This window comes from Anser brachyrhynchus (genome assembly GCF_964034855.1).
Source record: "Anser brachyrhynchus genome assembly, chromosome: 1".
NCBI classification, from domain to species: domain Eukaryota; kingdom Metazoa; phylum Chordata; class Aves; order Anseriformes; family Anatidae; genus Anser; species Anser brachyrhynchus.
Window position 1 is genome coordinate 194,589,492 of NC_137694.1, and position 24,195 is coordinate 194,613,686.

The 24,195-nt window shown below is 37.9% G+C and overlaps 1 protein-coding gene across 1 annotated transcript in view; it reads right to left on the reverse strand.

Annotated features, from left to right (window-relative positions):
- DDX10 (DEAD-box helicase 10) overlaps positions 1–24,195 on the reverse strand; it is a 191,062-nt gene that overhangs the window by 138,028 nt on the left and 28,839 nt on the right. Inside the window, exons 10-13 of the mRNA XM_080580520.1 lie at positions 22,281–22,382; positions 13,713–13,800; positions 6,613–6,701; positions 249–705 (exon numbers count right to left, since the gene is read on the reverse strand). Of these exons, the coding sequence (XP_080436646.1) occupies positions 249–705; positions 6,613–6,701; positions 13,713–13,800; positions 22,281–22,382 (736 nt within the window). The remainder of the gene's footprint in view (positions 1–248; positions 706–6,612; positions 6,702–13,712; positions 13,801–22,280; positions 22,383–24,195) is intronic.

Genomic DNA, 24,195 nt, shown 5'->3' on the forward strand with positions numbered 1-24,195 from the left:
TACTCTAAGAACATATTTTATGTGAATAAAATTACTTTCTTAACGTTAATAACACAAAATGATAAAAGCATAAGTCACACCACCACTTATCTCCTGGGAGCAATTCTGACCTTTGATACACTTCGGCAACGCATCTGACTTCAAGCGAGCATACTGCTAAAGAGCAGAATTTTCTCCTCATTCTTACTTGGAGTATGTCCAAAACAAAATCATCAAGATTCATAAGCCTTACTGCAAAGTGTACTTACCTGTGCTGGACCGTCTTTAGCTTCCACACCAAAAACATTCCGTCGTTTCACTGTCAGCAAATCCAGATCTTTATTATCATCGTCGTCATCTTCGAAGAACTGCATGGAGTCTGTGTTTGGAGCCCTGCTTGATAACGCAGCTTCTTTTTCCTTGTCCTCAGATACTTCTTCTGATCCATCCTCAGACTCATCACTCTCCTCAGCACCTTCACTGGAAGGGGGGTGTTTTTCTGTTTCTTTCCTTCTTTCCTCTTCCTTTGCTTTGTTAGCAGACACCTTTCCACTGAAATTAGTTCTGCATTTCTCCACTCCTTCCTTGTTTATTGAGGAGATGGTATTTTTGTTTTGCTCTGTCTCCGTTAAGGGATTTGTCTTATCGGCCAATTCATTCGCAGATAACTGTTTCTGAACTTTTTGAAGAAATCTCACACGAGGTGCCATTGCAAGACCAAGCGATCTAATGCATGGAATTAAACAAACACATTAGTCTGAAAAGCATATACACAAAATTTGACTAAATTAGAAGCCTTCATCGAAGGCTCAAGTGCTTCAATTTTAAATTTGGTAATTTACATTTACACATTTTCACCAATATATTCACAAAACAGTATTCACACAACAGGACACTCTAGATTGTACAATATAAGTGAACACTGGGAGAGGAATGAAGATTTAAAAATCGATAAAACAGTCAAGAAAAATTACAGAACTTCCCAGGAAAGGAATCAAACAAAGAACCTGAAAAGTTATAGAAAAGGATAAATTAAATATGATCTATAATAAATACAGTGGAAGAAACACCAATGTAATTTGGTATGAAGATGCATGGACATCATGTCAAGGACTGAGATAGTACTGATATCTGTCAGTGTCCTTCACTGCTAGAAAGCAGTGCTTATCAAGTCAGTTAAGAAAGCAATAGAAGATAAGCTTAGACCAAGCTGTGTACAAACAACCTCCTTATTATATAACTTCTCAAAGAAACATCAGGATTTGGGGTCATTACTGTCTCTTTTCTATAATATATTCCAAACTGAGAATAATTTGAGAAACACATTCTACTACTGCTGAAAGTTTCCTCATGTTCTTAGATTTGACAGTATCTTTAAAACTTATTTCTTAATCATTTTCCAAATCTAGAGTTCAGTCATACTAAAAAAAAAAAAACATGAATATATAAATAAGCATTTCTTTGCATCAACCAGAAAAGGCAATATCAGCTGTCATTAATTCATTAGATGCCACTCAGACCAGACCACAATCCTACTTGCACTGTAGTTACAGCTGTTCTTCCTTCAACCTTAGTGCTAGAATTTGCACATGCTTCCATAATACAAAATTTGGAAGATTTTCTCATGAAGACAGAGAGCAGGTAAGTTATTTGTTGTGATTTAATCAATTCTAACACAGAACATTAAAAACATACTAACACTACAATATAGTCCTCAGACTTAAGACAGCCTTAAAATGCCAGCAGAAATTCAGCTGACAAACTGAAAAACAATTCTTTGGTATGAAATGCAGTAGCTACTCGGGAACAAGCTCTACAGAAAATGTTTTAAATCAACTTCTGAAAGCAATGCTGAAACCAAATACTTATTTTGCTACTATAAATGAAAGCACAGTTGACAATTCTATCAACTGTCAGAAAATGAAGTGGCCAGACAACATCGTTCCCTAAAACTCATCAGTGAATGTGTTAAAGGAGCTGAATAAAACATCCACAATGCTCAGGATGCTCAGGTACATCCTCCAATTCAAAGCAGGTTGACAATAATTTTCAGGAAATAATTTGAAAAAGTAAAACTCCAAAGGTGTTCAGAAAGAATATTTCATGACTTTAAGAGGAATACTGCTTTTATTTCCTATTGAATAAGGAAAATTAAACATAAGTAAACATTCTAGAAAATGAATTCAAAGAAATAGCATAGACTAAAAGTAATGCCTCTTCTGAGATCTGATAATCTCTGCTTCTATGAAGATCTTGAGTATGTTCGTATTAACATAGTATCTTAAAAATCCCTCTATTTCAATTGTGTGAAAACACGGGCACCTCAACTCTCTGAATGACGGTATCTTAAATACTAAGCAAGATCTGTTCTTCTACAGAACAAATTAAACAGGAACTGAAACACCAGTATAATCTTTTATTTTTTAACTGTCACAAGACTGCCTAACTTGCAGCCAGAAGATTTCCAGTCCTTTTTTAAATGTGAGCCAGTTGTAAAGTTTCTGTGGTCATTTCTGCAGGAGAATTGCTACACAACAATTTTTTACAGAAGTTAGTTCTTCATTCTAGTGCTGCAAGTTGCGACATTAACTAAATATAAGACATATTGCATTGTTAAACTTACTCAGAATGATTTGAACGCACAAAAACACAGCGCAGTGATTTCCATCACTGTAGAAGAGGAAATGATATAAAATAGCCTGAGAAAGGTTAAATACTTCAGAAGCAACTTCAAGAGACGAAATGTGTATTATTAACCTTGCAATATATGCTATGCGCTCTCAGTAGCTAAGCCACCCTGACACCTGCTCAAAAACACAGCAGAGAACAAGCAACAGTGGTTTCTAGAGTGCATTAAAGACCATTTTTTCAACTTGGCTGGACTAACCAACCATGAGAGGCACTCTACTGCAACGCTACTCATGCATATGCAAGCACTTCTGAGGTAAGTGAAGGTCGATAGCAGGCTTGGCTGCACTGTGAGAAAAGATAGTTTAAGATCCTAGCAGAAACGAGGGTGATGAGTAAGAGAACTCTGGGATTTGAGAGGAGACTGCAGCTTGCTCAGGGGACTGTACAGCAGGACCCGAAAGCTCAGAAGCTCGCAGAAGCAGTGTAGAAAGCTCAAAAAGGGATGCCTGGGTCTCACAGGTGGTTGAAGGGGAGTGATGTGAAAAATGCCCAAACTCCACAGATCATTGGAGGCGACACTGGGGTCTGTATGTGTAATGCTGTGTAAGGCTGAGATTAACTAGGTAACAGCATGCAAAATACTAGGTCTGGTTACAGGTGTACCAAAACTGGAACCAACTTGGAAAAAGCAGTTAGGGATAGGCCATTGATTTGGAAGGAGGTTGCAGTCTAGAAAAGAAACCACAATGGCAGCAAAATGGAAGGCCAGGAAGAGGCTGGAGCACCTCTCCTATGTAGGAAGGCTGAGAGAGCTGGGGCTGTTCAGCCTACAGAAGAAAAGGCTCTGGGGGAGACCTCATTGCAACCTTTCAGTAGTTGAAGGGGACATATAAAAAGGATGGGGAACAACTCTTTGCTCAATTGGATAATGATAGGACGAGGGGGAATGGTTTTGAACTAAAAGAGGAGAGGCTTAGATTAGAGATTAGGAGGAAGTTCTTCACTCTGAGGGCAGTGAGGCCCTGGCACGTGCTGCCCAGAGAAGCTGTGGATGCCCCATCCCTGGAGGTGTTCAAGGCCAGGCTGGATGGGGCTTTGAGCAACCTGGTCTGGTGGGAGGGGTCCCTGCCCATGGCAGGGGGTTGGAACTGGGTGGGCTTTAAGGTCCCTTCCAACCCAAACCATTCTGTGATTCCATGAAGCAGCCAAAGGATGAGATGTACAAGCCCATGGCTGGCACTGCCTGGGGAACGTATTGGGCAGCCCTGCACTTGCTGACAGCGGCAGAAGCAGGACAACAAACCAAACCTTCTGTCCTGACCGTGCCGTAAGGGCCAGACCTACATTTGCAGTGCAGTGGGTGCTTTCTCTGGTCAGCGACAGGACAGACAGATGTGGACAGATGGATCATGCATCCTGGTATCGCCTGTTTCAGGTCTGAAAGCACCTGCAGCTACCTACTGCTGTGTACCATTGATCTGTAAGCAACACTAGTAAAATTAGCTGGTACTGTGTTGTGTGTAACAGACATTTCCCAGACAATTTGGCTTCGACCTGCTTTCTTTATTTTCTGTGTACCTGTACAGGGATAAACAGAGAAAAATATGCTGCATTCCTCCTAGAAGACATGAGGAAAAAAATCAGGGGAAATTACCTCCCTTAGCTGCCCCATAGAGCACTAACTAGCCTAAGTCCAGCAGACTGCCTGTTAAAATATACCCTTGGAGACTGAAATATGTGTTAGCATTTAACAGAATAAGGTGCCTGAGAAGTAAAATATTTAGATTCCCTGCCTCCTCTTTACCTTGTCTAGTACCCAGGAGGACAAAGTAAGTAATTATTCCTTTTCACCCTGTTATTCGTTTACATTTGCTTGTATTTTCAATGCTGTTTTTTGCAACAAAAAGACAAATTTCTCTTTTATGCATATGTGGAAGAGATTCTCCTTCAGGAAACCTAAAGGCTGGTTATGTTCACAACAGGCCTATGCAGGTCTTCTTCCAGCAAATTATTCTGGGCAACAATTTGTAATGAGAGGACAAGGAACAGAATACTAATGTACCACAGCTCAAGGATGATAAATCTCTAGAATAAATATGTATATGTATACACATACACACAGAAGAGACCACTGCTTTCTGCAGAGACTCTATCAGCAGCATTGAAGAGAATCTCAGTGCACAGACAGGCCAGGCAAGAGAGCAATAGAGACGACGGGCAACAGCCAGGCAGACTGAAATGCAAACCTGACAGAGGCATCGAGCAGCCTGTTTTCTCTATAGGTTTTTAAGTGGAGTAACATCTATCAAGGTAGCAGTAAATCTCTGAAGAAAGGCTGAAATACTTTCAGGAGAATCCATAAAGAAGGTAAAAAGGAAGAAAGGACACTTATTCCAGCTTTTGACACGAGTTTGTGCACAGACCGCAAACCAGAGCTGCTTCTGAATGCAGAATTTAAACACCCAACTTCCAGGGCCTTTCAGACAAATTGAGCTGACTTATCCACTGTATCACTGTGGTACGTGCACTGAATTGAAAGGCAGGGGACTGCAGGGTGTATGTTGGTAGACTATCCGTCTGGAGAGAGGGGAAGAAGAATGCCAACAGAAACTGTTCATTTAGAAGAGAACCTCCAAATTATCTTCCAGATTTATTATCTTCTGACTTTTTGATTATGCTTCCGTATATTTCATAGTCTTGACTAAATCTATGCTACTCTACCCAAAAACTGTCCACTTTCTCCCATTTTAACACAGAAATTAGTAACTTAGCAAAGCTGAAATTGGAATCGTCTTTTATGAAGGACCAAATCCTGGCACAGGTGCCTAAGAGGAATTGTAGGCTATTCTGTCTACACAAATATCAGATACTAGATGGCACACTGCACTGAAATCCAGAAAGATGCACTGGGATTCCTAAAATTCAGCACTAACACCATCTGTCAGTAGACTTGTTAACACTGGTTAAATTTTTGTGGTCAGCCCTCTAAGTTCTTATCAGCATAGAGTAAGACCTATGCTAAGGTTTTAAAGATGCTGCAAACTACACACAGGTCAAGGGGCAAGCAATAGTTGTAGAGAAACTGTTGAAGTTTTTGCTAGCTCTCTTAAAAACCTCAGTCCACAAAGCATCTTTTGTAACAGTTGTGTTTCCTTTAAAAACATAATCATGTTAATTGAAGCAGAGCACAGGAAGACCAGGTGTTCTACAGTCTAGTAATTTGTCACATTTTAGTTCATTACGCTACATGCTGACAGTTTTGAGGACTTAAGTCTTCTCTGTATGAAATTCCAGAGACACGTAAAATTAATTTATCATGCATCTTTGAGCACCTTCCTGCTCCCTTCTGACTACCCTATGTCCCCTGAGATTGTTCTAAAGCTTCACATTTTAAAACAATCTCAGACGGTTGTCATCTTTAAAGTCAACCTGTCAGAATTAATTTCCCTCCCCTAGAAAATGTGGAAAAGATCACATATATGCACAAAAACAGACATGGTAAAATGGATGCTACTCATACCAGTGCAGACAAGTTAACATCTCTACCAAGCCCAGAGCATCTTTTGAAAAGTAATTTACATCCAGGGAACAATGTCCCTTTCACACTCAAAATACGACTGCAAAATAACATTTTTACATAATCCAATTTCTTTCTAAATACTACACTAAACAAGTCAGCATTTAGCTATGAGGTTAGAGGGTAAACCTGAACAAGAATTATATTGTTCTCTATCCTTTTACTTAACAATTTCTGTCTTTTATTGTATCTTCGGCTGTAAGAATTATTTCTGTTTGTAGAGGTATACTGTTTTTACACATAATTTCTATTTAAAATCTCTTTTAAAATATGCAAAAGCACAGCGTAAACATGAAACTGTAAATATAAGAAACTTTACAAATCTATATGTTAACAGTCAAAAAAAGCTTTTTAAAGCTATTGTACACCGCAAAACTACTTGTTATATACTTTTCACTTTCCGTATTGTTTTTTGTCATACTTACAGAGCATATTCTGCTAGAGGCAGTTTGAAAACATCAAATACTTCCTTATTCTTCATCAAGTAAACGGAACGCAAGTAGGATACAAAACACTGAAAGGAAAATAAAAAGTATTTTAAAAAAACTATATATTTACCAACACATGAAATAAACATTATATTGTTGTTCTAAATACAAAAAGATTTCCACTATAAGCTGGTCTGAAGCTAACTTCAAAGTGAAATTCTTTTACCCACTACTGATAACCCAAAATTTAACAGTACTACGGAAGTGATACTACCTCAAATATTCAGATATTTCATTAAAGCACATTAATAGGCTTAATTTGCCACTAGAATGTCATATTTTCACTAGAAAGTAAACATGGCAAATTAGTCAAAAAGGAACCACCACTGATGTTTTTCCCTCCCAGATTTTCTAGATGCTGTTACACTATTCTGACACCTGAATCACACGGAAGCAAGAAGAGACTGACTATGCTGCTATCAATCTGAGGTGTCTCGGCTTAATTGCAGCCCCTGGCGAACAGAAAGTGATTCAACTCAATGTAGCTGTCTTTCACTGTAGCCTAGGATAATTCATATTACCTTGCTTTTGCCACCAGCTAACCATACACACACAGTCAATGAATGCAGCTCAGCTGACCAACATCAATTCACTGCACAACATTCACTAATATGAGTCCAAGCTTGAAATTTTAATTAATCCCTGACATTCACCAGGAAAACTGGAACCAATCTGTAACAGAACAACTTAATCTTGTGTTATATTTTTCCTCCACCCTTCTCAAAAGGACAGATTCCTATTATTCCTTTATTATTCAGCTTCTCATCGTTTTTTACATAGTATATTTCTGCCTATCGTCAGTTCATTTCTTAAAATCAGTATTCTATCACCACTGACAGTACTAGATAGCTCTATTTACAGCTTACTCCTATTCAAACTGAAAAAAAAAAAGAGAAAAAATACTAAATTGCTTTGTAAAATTTCACAGCACTTTTTTGCTGCAAACGTAGGTGATGTTCTGATAGGTTAACATTCATTAGTCAGTAAATTGTATTGTTTATTCCAAAGCAGTATTCTGTTGTTTTTGTTTTGGGACACCAGTTTAAAGAACTGAAATCGGCCATCTATTGCTTTTCTTACGCATTAACAGAATTTTGGGATGGCCTCTTGCGGTCAGTCACACAATACTGCAATTCCTTCCCCCTCCATACCCAATCTAAAAAGCAATTCTTTAAATCTATTAATCAAGAACTCAGAATAGTTCGTATCACTAGTATAAGTATTTGCTGGTAATCTTAATCTGATCTCCCAATAAATATTGCTGTAAAATAACAGACAAATACCCATCCATGTGATGCTACCCAGACATACAGAGTATTCAAAGTCTCGAAAGAAAGAACAGACTGTCATTTACCCAGCCATGACTTAAGAATTTTGACCCTCATGTATTACTTAGTAGTTCTGTACATTAAATTTCAATAAAACATATTAAAATATATTCTGCTCAGCTCCAAAGGTTTGTCTTTCCTTTCCATGGCTGCATGTCACCATCTACTACCAGAAAAGCTCCAAATTGACTCCTAAGTTAACAAACAGATGCAGGAAAACCACAAGTAAACAAACCCTTCCTACAACATCTGCAGTTGAAAAACTCGTTGAGTTTACCAGTTCTTATGTATATAACGAGTTGTAAAAGCAGCACAGATTGTTTTATTCTGATAGAAAAATCTGCTGAAGATTTTATGATTGCAAAACCATTTCCAACTCTCTAAAAGCTGATGGCAGAACATTTCTGATGCTGGTGTTTGTGACAACTATGTCTTTTACCCCACTTCTAGGAATAATCCAAAAAAGCAGAAAAAAAAAAGTTATCTGCGTTTTTAAACTAAATACTTTTGATAATACACTAAATTTGCCTTAGGAGAGTCTCGACTAGTGAAATACCAATACAAAGAAACAAGTCAGTAACAGCAAACATTTATCATCCCCCATTTTAAAAGTCCAACATAAACTGTTCATACAGCACTTGGGGGTCTCTATACAGCAAAACTGAACTATCTAAAATAATAGCAGCAGTGCAGCATAATGTACTGCAATATCTTAAGTATTAGAAAAAATCCTTGGACTATCATTTGCAACCTAACTTCTGATACATGCCAAAACTCCTGCCACCAAGCTTAAACCAGCAGCCAGTTAAGCTACTCTGGTTATATTCAGGTCTATCACAATCACACCCTTGTTCTGCCATGTACAGGCACCTGTCAGAGAAAACGTTTGTCTCTGTAATTCAAGGAGAATTAGGGAAAAAAAATCTATTTATTGTTAACCTGAAATAAAGGAGAAGAAAAACAACAGTTGAGGCACCAATCTTCTATGGGGGTTCTTGAAATTCTTAAGAGAAAAACTATTTGCGAAGGTGAAAACGATGAGACTGTAGATTAAGCACTGCCACAAAGTCATTCTTCTTTCCCTTGGCAATTTGAAATAAGAACTTGTGTGCAGAGCTAAGAGAAATGCTTTTCAAGCTGCCCAACGCCTTGTTAGAGACGTTTTTACTTGTTTGCTTTTCCAAATGCTAAGTTTTTCAGGTAACTTTCTGATCTGATTATCTCTTTCAATTAATTTTAGATGTGGACGGTTTTAGCACAACCCATTTCAGCTGGTACCAAGACTAAGGTTTGGAATAAAACACTTGCTTTCTCACATTAAATTATTAAATGTTTTACCAAGATACCCAGAAACCGTTAGGAGAAGCCTTAAAAGCTGACAGATCTCATTAACCCATTGCAGTCTAGCAAGCGGTAACAAAATTAATTGACAGAGCCTCTTCCTTCTGTACAGTGCCAGATGGGCAAAAAAGAGGTTAAATGAAAACTGCCCTTTCTGGGAACCTGAGAGTTGCACCATCCTTTTTCAAGTTTGTCACAGACAGGATTCAGGCTGGAATTGCTCTACGTTCAAGCAAACAAATGTTCATCTCATTAAGATAAGAGGCTTCAAAGATCATTCAGTATTAATATAATGATGATTAAAGTCTTCAGCTGACCTCACTTGCTATTTCAGACACTATGAACACTTCCAACATGAGATATTCCTCACCCCAAAAGCTCTCATCCAAAACAGAAAATTACATATAGCATGGAAGAGAAGTTCTACTTTCAAAGAAGAGAAATGAAGTACAGAAAAAAGTAAATGGCTTCTTCAAAACTGTGGCAACTTAATCTGAATTCTGATTTGATTTCAGTGTCTTTACTTCAAGCTCCTTCTAAAATATTGTCAATCCTTTGGGATTTTATTCAATTCTCCTAAGACTTGGTCACTCCTTTGCATACAGACCAGAGAGCTGAGGAAGATAAATTTCATCAGTCTGAACTCTATTCCTTCTCCTTTATTTTTTTTATTATTATTATCCACTTCTATTTCTGCTGTTTTGATATCACTTTCTTGTTTTTTTGTTTTTTATTATAACTGAAAGTTACAAAAAAAATCACATGAATTAATTTATACCCTTATGGATAATGTTAATGCTGAGCATCAGAAAGACCTTACAGCTCTACCACAGCAGTATCTAGAGGCCCCCAAAATGATTCAGACTAGAAACAGCTAAGGCAACAATCTATACTAATTTGCTATATTTGCAGTTTTAATTTATTGATGTGTTTCTTGAATAATTGTTTCAAGCAATAATAAAAAAATCAATTTATGCGTTGTTTTGACAGAATTCAAAGTTAACAGGGCTTGACTGGAATCTCAAGCCATAACTAATTATGTTACCAGAACACCCTGCAAGTCCTTCTGGGAGAGATGAAAAATTTAACAGAGACACATCACTCTGGTGTCCAAGTCTCCCCCTACACAGAAACATTCAAGTTAGCAAGAAAAAAACTTTATTTTTAAAACTCTTTCAGAACTGGGTGAATTGGCCTATCAAATATTAAAATTACAAAGAATGCCAGAAGGCAGCATCAGTCCATGAGAACTGCGGCGGTTTCAGAGGAGCCCAAATCTGATACACCCTCTCTTTCCGATCAACAGCAGAGGAGCCAAGTCCTATGAAACGAACCATGAAATTCCTTAAACCAATTAGTAACCAAGAATTTTCTTTTAGAAAATAAAGGCGTCTTGAAATAAATCAAGAAGCTGATGCCACCAAATCATAATTCTCTTCAGACATAAATATAAGCAAAACAAACATACAAAAAAAAAAAACACATTAATTCTCTCCCTTATGAAAATGTTTCCCCAACAGAGTTTTCACTTTTGACATCCCAAATGCAAGATGCAATCACTCAGATCTCATGCCCTCAACATACTAAACTATATCGTACTCAAACCTCTGTGCATAGCTGTTGCAATGCTGTCTGATCCATCCTGGTACTCCAGTAGGGAATTTATTTCTCACATATGTCAAGAAGTTAGCCGCTTGCAACAGGCAGGCTAGATAGTTAGCACAACACCCATGCCTTTGACAAAAGGACAAGAACCTGAAGTCAAGATTTCAGCTGTGTTATTGTTTTATTCACCAATGTGAATAAATAATATGTACTGCTACTGGAGGACATTAGCAGAGCATGTTTGAACACCCAAATCTTATTAAGGAGAGCCAAACTCCATCTATGACAAAATAGTTGACCATATTTTAATATCTTCAAAAACTGATCGCATATACAGCTTGCCTGAAACTGCACTAATAATATTCGTAAGTGAAAAAACGCAACAAAAATAGCTTAAAATGGTAATTAAATGGTAATTTGTAATTTTCAAAATTAGTTGAAGATTTTATCTGCAAGCTTGACACACAGCCCATGTTTGATTTCCTTCTTGTGTTATTTTGAAACTTTATCATTGTTTTCTTTTCTCAATTCAGAAATCTCTCTCTTCCTTTTAAGTGATCTTAAAAAGCCAAAGCCAAAAACTGAAAGGTTTGTTAGTATTTTCATTCCAAGTAAGAGAACACTGGCTCCCTCCTACTCTCATCCACCCCCTGCCAGCTGCTCTGCCACTTCTGATGTAATTTGTGTAACTGCAACTTCCTGTGGCAGTTGCAGATGATCACACTGTGTCACCAGTACATCTGGCCTGTGTAATGTCATGATGAAGCTTACACTGACAGTCCACATGCTACAACCTCACTCTAGGAGTTTTAAACACTCCAACTGCCTTAATTTTACATCCCAATTCAGCAGACAGGCTACAATCCTCTCGAAACACTCACAATCCCCTTCTCATTTTATTCTACCACTCCAGTTCACCCGAATATTTTCAGGTGTTATTTATCCTCATGCTAGCAAATAGGTATCTACACTAACCCAGAATTTCAGTGATCTTTTGGATCCTTGGATAGCCTCTGTATTTCTCTGAATTTGGCATTTCCAGATTTCCGGTCACTCGGCCTTCGGCCACTAGCTCATTCTAGTACAGAAAGTTTTTCTACCTTCCCCAAGCCTGCTAAGTTTTTGATAAAACTCACACATTGTTCTTGGAGTCCCCCAATATTAAACAGCACAGCAAAGAAACACCATTCACACACTTCTCTATCTTACTTGGAAGAGCAATTGTAAGCAATTTTGCTTCGTATTAAATTCCAAATGAAAATAAAAATCTCTTATTCAATTCAATGATAGGGATTTTACAGCCGTGATAGAACAAACTGTCCTATATATTCAGGAGATATAGTATTAAAAATTAAGAAATTAGGCACATGAGACCAACATGATTTCATATTTCTTACTTTTTAAGCCAAGGAATGAAATCTGTTACTTCCCAGTAAGATTTTGGAATAATAACAACAGCAACACTATCAATAGTAATAATAATAATGTTCTGTATCAGCTCCCCAGGGCAAGTGCTCTCAGGAAGAACTACCAATTTACCTATCCCCTTCAATTAAACCAGTTACTGAACTGAAAAAAGGTACACGCACAGTCCTATTCTCCATCGTGCCACTGAGGATACATGACAAAAAATATAAACTTGGACTGAATTAAAAGCTTTAGGCTTTACAGAATCAAAGTTTAGTTGAAGTCGAAAGAAACTTCTGGAGATCACCTAGTCCAAACCACTGCTCAAAACAGGGTCAGCTACAACAGGTTGCTCAGGAACACATTCAGCTTTGAATATCTCTGGAGACAGTCTCTCTGGCTAACCTGTTGAAGTGTTCAAACACCCTGACCATAATTTTTTTTTCTCACATTTAAATTGAGTTTTCTCCAATTTGTGTCCATTGCCTCCTCCCCTGTCACTAGGCACCATTCAGAAGACTTCAGCACCATCTTCTCTGTAATTGTCCTCTAGTACAAGACATACTCCAAGCCTTTAATCATCTTTGTGGCACTTCACTGATCTTGCCTCCAGTACACACATGTCCCTCTTGAACTGGAAGCCCAGAATCAAACCCAAGTATTTCACCAAGGCTAAGAAGAAGGGAAGGACCACCTCCCTCAACCTGCTGGCAACACCCTGCCTAACACAGCCCAAAATGTGGTTGACCTTCTTTGCTGCAAGGGCACATTGTTGGCTCAAGTTCAACCTGTTGCCCAGGGCTGCTTTCTGCAAAGTTGCTTTGCAGCCTGCTGGTCCCAACCTGTACTGGCAACCTCCACAGGTGCAAGACTCAGAGAGCTAGGAAAGGCTTGAGCAAACTAAAAATACATAAATAAATAAACCTCAAACAGCTGAGCAGCAGTGCCTAGATGATCTAGATCTTTTGGACTAGATGATCTTCAGAGGTCCCTTCCAACCTCATCCATTCTGTGACTACTAAATCAAAAATTACTTTTATACCCCAAACTCTAAAATAGTACGTTCCCACCTATGCCTTAACTATGGCACAATAGCAGTAAGTCAGGATGGCTCTTCAGACATTAGCGTCATGAGCCCATGTTCAGAATCAACTCACCCAGGCCATACAGAGACACTTACCACCACTTGCTAAAACATGACTGTTCTTTCTACTGATGCCACACTTTAAATATCAGAACAATTTAGCAGTTCCAAACACTGCTGCTAAGGCACATATCAGCAGGTCAATTATTCCAGCAGCAGTTCTATTCAATTAGCATACCTCAAGAACCATAGTACAGCAGATGAGTACTTACCCTTTGAGCTTTCTCTTTTAACTCCTGATCTTGGGCTAAGAAAGCTTGCATCCTCTTTTGGATGTCTGTAAGCTTATCAGGATTGATTCTAATTAAAAAAAAAAAAAAGTTAGCTTTAATTATTATAACATGCACAAATAAGCACCTATTAAATTCTCAGGAGTATCTTCAAATTTTCTACATTGCTTTAATATGCATAAAACTATCTTCACTCTGAACAAGCTTACAGAGGAACCATATTACATACACTCTTCAAAAGATTAACACAGAAAAGAGAAATGGGAGCTCAGACTTTTTAACCAGATAGAGTTTTTGGTGAAGGAGATTAAACTTGTCCCAAAGCAAAGCCAAAGTCAGCATTAAAATAATTCTCAAATTTATAAAAATGCTGAGAAAAAAAAAAATACAACTGCAATGAACCACAGTACTGCTTTATACTGAGACAGCAGTCTTCCTAAGGAAATTCTCAGTGTTTTTGAAAGCTTAAATAAGATCCAGTGTATTGAGAATACTAAAATTAACTTTTCTGTTATAACCAGATGAGCAAAAATAAAGGACGTTGAGATTAAGCAGATTTAAGAGCTCCTCAAGATATTTTTCAGGTGGATGGAGAACAGCTACTATATTACAAGAAATGCCATTAAATCTGGTAAGAAGTTATGCAAGCCCTCTCCCATTTTTTACTCTTATTCCGGTGATATCTACACTATGCTAGGCTTATTTGCCAAGATCCTTACTCACCTATTTCTTGTTTTGACCTGCTAATACCACCCTAGGATATCAAAAAAGTTACTAAACATGGTTGGAGTATACCCTTCAAGCAGAGGTCAAAAGAGATGTTCTAACACAACTACCAGATTTCTCACACTGGATCCTGCTGCTGTGTCATGTCATCCCATACTGTACAACAAAACATAGCTTTTGTTTAAGAAAACCAAGAAAAATAAAAGAATCAAAATCATGTATCTTTACATAACACTGAGTCAGTCTAAAAAACATGACTGATTGAAATACTAGGCAAGAAACATTTCACAGTAATTTTCTGTAATGTAAACCATTATGATCATCTATTATTCTTACTAAACAAGAAAGCAGCCATTAAGCAAAGGGTTGTGGGTTGTTACTGAGCAGTACTTTAAAGACATGAAAGCTTTATTCCCTCACCATTTCAATTTCATATGTCTGTCAGGTACAGCCAGTGGAAGACTGTAGCGCACACAAGCTGTTTGGTGACAGTTTCAGTGAAAGATCAAATAGCTGAGTTCCAGTTTCAAGACAGCATATAATTTGCTCTGAATGTGTAAAAATGTAAGACAGAAGTCAAGAGGCATGAAAAATTCAGTGGGACACAAACTGACCAACAAGTTTTTGAAATGCAGTGCAGAACAGAGTGCACATAAGATACCAAAGACGGAAAAAGTAAATTGAGAGGAAGCTCTTCTAGATTTTGTTCCACCAAACAAGATTAAGAAGGTAACAGCAAAAATATTTATGGTCCTAACACAGGAAACATGGTAGAATAGCAAAATAAAAGCTGCAGCTTCAGGAATACTGAATTGTATTAGAAGGTACAAACACAAAATATACGACCTCACTGCAGAGGAAATAAAGGAAGAAGAGTAAAAAAGCTAGCTAGACAAAATCAAGAGGTTTACAATGACCTGAAACTCAAAAAGAAACCTAAAAACAGAACTGAATACAAGTATAAAAACCAGCACAAATACACTGGAATAAAGAAATAAGAAAAAATTTGTGTGTGTATACAGATAGACAGATAGGAAGGGATAGCAAAAATTACAAAAAAAAAAAAAACTTATCACTGATAGTAAGACATCCCAGGAAAGTGTTGGATTACTATTACGTTATGGGAAAGTTACTAATAGATAACATGCACTTAAATTAGCCTGTGTCTTTTCCCTCTCCCTTGTCTTTACTCAAGTGGCAGCTGACAACAGTTACAGCACAGTCCAAGCTCACACCCGAACTGGAAATCCTGGGTTAACAGCTACTTTGATAAAACAACCGGGTCAAAAGAATCTTGCACCTTATCTAAAGGGAAAGCGTGCTTCGGGACATAGCTGTATTTATTTGTGTAAACTCATCTGATGTAGGTAAAAATCTAGGAAACAGGGCAGATAAACATAGTGCTCATCTTCAAAGGTGGCAAGAAAAGAAGTTAAACAATCATTTCTTCTTCACTTGGTACTGAAATATCAACTTGTAAATACCTGAAGAAAATAAGCAAACATGTCATTTAATTGGCAATACAGCTTAGTCAATAGGAAAGGAACAGCAGATGTGGTATCTTGATGTCAGCAAAGCATCTGGCAGTCTCATATCCTCAATAAGCTAGGGAAACACAGTCTATGTGAAAGCTCTGAGTAAAGGCAAAACCAGCTGTGGAGCTGTTGTAGTTATGACTTACTCACTGTCAAAGTCAAAACGAATACCAAGTTCCAATTCTCACCCAGGCCCGCTATTAGGTCCTCCAAGCATTATGAACAACAGTCTTAGACAAGTTGTAAAAAAAATAAAATCCATGTGCAGTCAACAAATTTTAAGTAATTTAGAAAACTTGATACTTCGTAGCTAAACGCAAGGCAAGATATCGTAGTGTAAATCGAAGTTTTGAGTTTTCAACTTGTATTCTTGTTTCAAAGTCTTTACAACATAAACTCACTGATAACATGTCCCTTTTAGACAACATGAGAAGCAGATAAATTGCAAGATGTCAGTACATCGGAAACTGAGCCACACGTTCAGCAAACACAACATGGGGACACACTGAGAGTCAGGCCATGGTACGAATCAATTCCAGCCCCAGCTGCTTATGAGATGTAAGTATTCTTGAGAAAATGGGCAGGGAAGTTTCATTTCACCAGCATGCAATACATCTAGGGGAAAGGCTGCTAGCTAAAAAATATGACATGAGAAAAACTTTAGTAGTGATCTAAACTTGCAAGACTGTACAGAGTAAGTCAGAAGTATTTCCAACACTTTTTTTCTCTCCTTATGATTTATTTATTTCAACTTTATGGATTACCAAAACCAGATGGGTGTTTAGATGGCAAGTCATCCAACACGGGATTTTCAAGAGAGGATGCCCACATGAAGACAACTCTAAGCCAACCAGTGCAGGCCAGATTGCTATTTTGTTACAAAAGCATTACTTGTAGTTTTTAAACTTAAAATCACTTTTTTTTTTTCCATCATGTAGTTTCAGTATTCCACCCAGCTTCCAAGCAGCAGCAATTTTTGCTCTCTGCTATCAGTCTGGAAGTTGGCTTCCTGAAGAGCAGAGACAACCGGTAAGGCTGTAGAGAGCAGGAAGAGCTGGGACAGCGAGTGACTGCACAGAGCTGCCAGCCTCACACCAGCACATCACGTACAGGTATGTAACCACACTGGGTAGTGACACAAATGGTTTTCCTACAGTAATGATGGCTTTCAGGAGGCGGCAAGTTTTAACAGAATCTCCAGTATTAATAATACTGCCATGTAGAACACATATCTAAGTATTCTCCACTGTGAGAATCAAAAGCAGCAGCTTCTTTCAATAACCACATTCTTGTTATAATATTAAAGCTAGCAATATTTCTTGTTGGCTATATACCTCAGGAAAGGTCATGGAGATCATCTTGAGTGCCACCGTGCGGCACTTACAGGGCAAGCAGGTGATCAGACCCAGTCAGCGTGGGTTTATGAAAAGCAGGTCCTGCTTGACTAACCAGATCACTTCTATGACAAGGTGATGTGCTTAGTTGATGAGGGAAAGGCTGTGGATGTGATCTACCTAGATGTTCATAAAGCTTTTGACACTGTTTCCCACAGCAATCTCCTCAAGAAACTGGCTGCTCATGGCTTGGATGGGCACACACTTCACTGGATAAAAAAACAGCTGGGTAGCTGGGCCCAGGGTCATAGTGGATGGAGTTAAATCCAGTTGGTGACCAGTCGCTAGTGGTGTCCCGCAGGTCTCAGCACTGGGGCCAGTTCTCTTCACTATCTTTATCAATGAGGGGGTTGAGTGCACCCTCAGAAAATTCACAGATGACACCAAGTTAGGCACGAGTGTTGATCTGCTCGAAGGCAGGAGGGCTCTGCAGAGGGATGTGGATAGGTCGGACTGATGGGCTGAGGCCAACTGCATGAGGCTCAACATGGCTTAGCGCTGGTCCTGCACATGGGGCACAACAACCTCATGCAGCGCTACAGGCTAGGGGAGGAGTGGGTGGAAAGCTGCCTGGCAGAAAGGGACCTGGGGGTATTGGTCAATAGTCAGCTGAATATGAGCCAGCAGTGTGCTCAGGTAGCCAAGAAGGCTAACGACATCCTGGCTTGTACCACAAATAGTGTGGCCAGCGGGACTATGGAATTGATTGTCCCTCTGTACTCTGCTCTGGTAAGGCTGCACCTCAAATACTGTGTTCAGTTTGGGGCCTCTCAGTACAAGAAGGACATCGAAGTGCTGGAGCATGTCCAAAGAAAGGCAACAAAGCTGGTGAAGAGTCTAGAGAACAAGTCTTACGAGGAGAGGCTGAGAGAGCTGGGGTTGCTTAGTAGTCTGGAGAAAAGGAGGCTCAGGGGAGACGATACTGCTCTCTACAAATACCTCAAAGGAGACTGTAGTGAGGCAGTCTCTTCTCTCAATCAGCAAGTGATAGGACAAAAGGAAATGGCTTCAAGTTGAGCCAGGGGAGGTTTAAGATGGACATTAGGAAAAATTTATTCACTGAAAGGGTTGTGAAGCATTTTAACAGGCTGCCCAGGGAAGTGGTTGAGGCATCATCCCTGGAGGTATTCAAAAGACATGCAGATGTGGTGTTTAGGGACATGGTTTACTAGAAAACTTAATAGTGCTAAGTTAACAGTTGGACTTGATGATCTTAGAGGTCTTCTCCAACCTAAGTGATTCTGTGATTCTGATTCTCTATTTGCACTTCCTTTGGTAAAATTTTCTAGAGAGAAGGAACTTGTTATGATAACTCTTTCAGAAGCAGCATTGATCTTGTTGCTCAACAAAATTAGATGCAACGAAGAAATCTCAAGGTAATATCAAAAATAATTTCAGTTCACAGTTTGCATCTAAAACTTTGAAGTTACAGACTAATAAATATGCCTATAACATTTAATACCTTCAGAGTAGTTTTTGCTATATCTGAATACTCTACAGTACTATATTTATTGTTGCATATTTTAGTTTCTCTTGCTCTGCTTGAGCAACAAAAAATGACATCATTAAAAGCACTAACTGTAAATTTGCAGCTTGTGCTGATTAGAAAAGAATGGTATACTGTAGCAAGCTCTACAGGGAGCTTCGCTATAAAATTGAAAGTCAGGAAAACAAAACAAACCCTAGCCTTTTATTTTCCTAAATACACGTTCAAAAATTCTTCCCCCTACATCCTTCAAATTATATAACTTTGAAAAGCCCTATATAAACGAAGTAAAGAAATGTTAAGAGCTGTTTGTAGAAGAAATACAAAACAAGAAAGGAGCAGAAAACTGTTTCTTATGATATTTATGCAAGATAAAATGCTAACAAAAACAGCAAAATTCTATGAGTCTATGATGTTTTAGAAATAAAAAGCTTCCAAAATGAATTTCAGAAGGTTGAAGAGTTAAACCCCATTTGCAGAAAGCAATGCTCAATAAACATCTAACTCACCATGTAGAACAATTCTTGAGAATCTATAATTGTATGAATATGTATATACAACACAGGAAAACTTCAGCAAGAGACCTGCAATGTCATCCATGAGCTGATGGAACTTCTTCAGCAATTTATCAACTGACAAAACACACCAGGGTTGTAGTAATTGGGAAACTGGTTAGAAGTAAACAACCTGACAAGGATTGTCATTAATAGCTTTTAGGATGGAGGTGGTTTGAAATCTAGAAGTAATTACAAAATTTATTTTCCTTTTTTTTTTTTTTTTAAGAACTTCAGTCAGCCTTTTAGAAGTGTGGCGCTAAACAAGTGTTAAACACACTAAGTAGACCGTTCTAATTAAAAGTAGTACCCTTCATTACAATGTTGCAAATATTAATAAGGTGTCCCTTGCAAACTGGGAAACTCAAGCATAGGGGGCAGGCTGTTAAAAAGTATTATTTATTGAAATCCTTGACTTTGCTTATACTGGTTCCATAACCTATTCAAACAATTAACTATATTATTCATGAAGTTAAAACTTTAGCTGCCAAAGAAAGATGAACTATTTATACTGTGCATGAGAACAGACATTTATTTAGAGAAAACCAAAATGAGATTAATGATTTGATTAAATATCATTTTAAGAAGACAAAAGATGATGTCTGGAAAAAAAGACATTTTGCTTAGACTGTGGTGGTTATACAATTGATTCTTTTAAGGTGCTATCATGCTTAAAGGAAAAGAAAACACCACAGACAGTAAAAGAAAACTTCAGGAACAATTAGACTTTTAGTAGCTATTTGACTTCAGTTTTGCTGTCTTAGCAAAAGGTATCTTTTGTTTGAAGTTCATGCATGTTCTATACAGAATTGTTACCTGTATTTGCCAAGAAAAAGTGTATTTACTTCACTGGCTGCTGTGTAGTCATTCTGTTAGAAGCTACATTCACAAGCACAGTTTGCAAGTACAACCACTAGAATTTAAAAAAATCCACTAAATCTTAAATCTGGGAAGTGCTATATGCATGTTTTTATACTCCGCAGAAATGACAACTTGTGTCCAGGCATTGCATGTTTGGAGTGATGATATTTAACTGTGATATTAAAAACGGCAATCATCAGCAAAAACAGTCAGGAAAGTCCTGTTCATAGCCTACTACCTTGTGAAGCTGAATGCTGGTGAACTCAAAGAGTAAGATTCAGTAGAAACTAACAGTATTCTGTGGTTATCATTCCAAGCTTTTGCTAATCACTACCACCACAACTGTAACGGACCACTTGAGCCTTACTTTCCACTTAAAAAAAAAAAAAAGTTTGTTAAAAGTCACTTTCCCATCAAATTGCAGTTGAACACCTTATCCTGGCTTACCTTAATGCATCGTATTATTTAATTTACAATAGAAAAAGCTAAATTAAGTGAGAAAGTGTCATTATTCAAATCTAGTGAATGAGAAGTCGTAAAGCATGTGTTCACTTGCATTTCTTAACTTGACAAACATGTATGGAAGTGTAAAAAAAAAATCAGGTAATGATATAAATAGCAGTAATTTCTTACCTTTTCTCATTAGAATTCAAAGAATATACTATAAGTTATTTTTAAGCAGACCTGAAGGTTTAAGTGTTGAGGTAATAATAGCCACTTAAAGTTTCACCCTATTCTGTTTTATTCTCCAAAACAATTATTCCACCAACACTCTCTGCATACAGTTAATTATCTTCTAGTCTTAGGTATCTTCACCTTCAAACCATAACTTTTCAAAATAAAACAGTCCTAGCCTTGCTTTTATCAACTGGTAGAAATTAATTCCTACCTTGCATCATCCTTTTCTGTATTTCTTCTAGCTCCACTCTATGACTTCTGACATGCAGTAACCTGAACTATGTGAGCATTCAAAATGGAGTCAAGCTCACAGTGTATTTCCTGGCTTGCATTCACGCTATTTTCCCCCCATATTTTTTTACAATTCTGTTTCTTCTGTTGATTTAGCATTGGGCTGACAGCCTCAAAAAACACAGAACTGCTAAGTAAGAAATCACCACTTATTTATTTTTAGTGTTTTCTTTATTTATTGTTTTTAAAGCTAGGGCTTATTTCTTTCCTACAGGTACATTACTCTGCATTTAATATATATTGAAAATATAAAGGGGGGGGGGGTCTTTTTTTTTTTTAAACATAGTATCATTATATAATTTTGTAACTCTTTCAAAGTCAGCTCTCATTGGTACAGAGAGCATAGATCCCTACTGGTCTCCATTAGTATATTCTCTCCAGTAACAAAGATGACCACTTAGTCAAATTTTTACTTCCTGTTCTTCAACTAGCCAATTCAGAAAGATCATGACAAACTGGAGAAATAGTCTAGAACTAAAGAAAAGACAGGTAAGAGAAACCAGAGTAGTGAAAGGTCTAAAAAACATTACAAGGAAAGATTAAAGAAATTGTAATTATTTAATCTGCAAATGAAAAGGGAAAGAGATAGGGTGATAATGCTCAATTACATAAGAAGTAGCTGCAGAGAGTATGAGAATATCATTTTCAATAAATTCTTGGCACAGGATAAAAGAAATATTTCACTTAAATTATTGTAAGACTTATCAGACACTTGAGGAAAAAAACTTAATGACAAGAACTGTTGAGTATAGATGAGATCACTTTGCAAAATTGTGGAAATATTCATTGGCAAATTAGACAAGCATTAAGTACAAGTAATTTGTACAGCCAACCCTGCCTTTAGGAAGAGATGGAAGAGGTAACCTCTCAAGGTCTTTTCTTCTTCTTCAACAGCATCAAAAACACATCACTTCCCTTGTTTGTCCAATTCTAGGCAATTCAAGCATTTGATTACACCATGACTGACATACTCATAACATGTTATTCCTCGGGAAAGGCTGGCAGACAAACCATCAGTCACTTACTTTATTTCATTGACAGGTACTTTCTTCTGCACCAGCTGCTGCACCATGCCTTTTTCTTCTGAGGGAAGCAGCACTAACAAAGCTTCACCCCCTTCTTTGTATCTGATCCAAAGGAAAAAAAAAAGAAACAAATTAAACATGCAAAACATACAATTTTTTGTAGTACTCCTCCTGCCTTCTCCACTCGTATCTGTCTTGTTTTTTCTATGCAGGTAAAACTTTTCAGTCACCTCAAACATAACTGGCTTGTTTTCTGTATGAGAAGTTAACTTCTTCCTCTACCTTTATTCCATTCAGTCTGTTTCTATGCCAATAACTCTCCCACTGTCCCTTATCTATTCATTTATCTTCTTGCCATTCAAATATCTTTGGCTGCTTTTACTCCATCACATTTCCCTGCTGGGCCTTTATTCCAATTGCATTCATTCTTCTCCATCAGGAGAAACATCAAGGAAAGGATATTATACAAAAGATACCAACTGTCAGCAGGAGGGTGGGAGATGTTACCAGTTTGTGTTCAGGTCAGAAACCACAGAGAACAAAACTGTGCCAAGGTAGGTGACATATTCCAAGAGAAACTTGGCAGCGATGGAAACAACCTTACAAGCTTGAGAAGCAGGCCCGTGTGAACCTAAGCACAAGAAGGACATGGACACATTACAGTGAGTCCAGAGCAGGGCCATGAGGATGATCGAGGGGCTGGAGCACCTCTCCTGTGAAGACAGGCTGAGGGAGCTGGGGAAGTCCAGCCTGGAGAAGAGAAGGCTACAGGGAGACCTTACAGCAGCTTTCCAGCACCCAAAGGGGGCCTACAGAAAAGTTGGGGAGGGACTCTTTGTCAAGGGGTGGAGTGACAGGACAAGGAGTGATGGCCTTAAACTAAGAAAGGGTAGGTTTAGACTGGATATAAGGAAAAAAATCTTTACTGTGAGGGTGGTGAAGCACTGGCAGAGGTTGCCCAGAGAAGCTGTGAATGCCCCATCCCTGGAAGTGTTCAAGGCCAAGTTGGGTAGATGGCATCTCTGCCCATGGCAGGGGGGCTGGGTTTAGATGGCCTTTAAGGTCTCTTCCAACCCAAGCCATTCTGTGATTCCAGGAAATCACCAGTCCAGTCTTTGTGCATAGATACAGGGACAGAAATGCTGTGTAAGGAAGTGCTGGAGTCAAGACTCTGACCTCCAGTGAGTTATCTTCAGCCACGGAGAGTGCAAAGTACATCCTTCGGCACGCCAAACAACAGTCACACCATTAACTGATAAAAACCACTTCAGATGGAATATAGAGAGCCCGTATTTCACCAAGTATAAACAGTTATCACTTGGCAAAAACAGAACTGCAAAACTGTTTGAAAACTATAAACACTATCTGTCACAGCATAGTAAGCAACACAAGCAGCAACAAAATCTGCAGTTAAAACAGTCTGACAGCTTTTATTACAGCTCTCTGCTTTCATTTGATGAATCTGAAAAATCACAACAAAATGTTCTGGAATGCCTTTTTCTTTTTTGCTCTGTGCTATGTATTACGGGTTTTGGGACTGACTTTTAAAGATGATTTAAAAAATTATCCTGCCTTTAAAATTTTTACAAGACTTTCATCGTTAAAATTAACCCTTACATTCTATATTTTGGCATTTCACATAGAAATCAAATTGATACAAGAGGAGAGCTTCTGCCATACACCAACACTGTGAAAGTTCATAGTTTTTAAATTGTTTGGTAAGAATATATGAAAACAAACAGTAACACATTTGGAATTTGACCCCAAAACAATACTGTTTGGGGGTGAGGGAGAGATACTGTAAATATGTGTATATAATTGCATTATTTTAATGCACGTAATTAATAGACTTAAAATGTTCTTAATGCAGAAATATCAGCTTGTAGTCTTTTTATTCAAAAGAGTTCTAAATAAA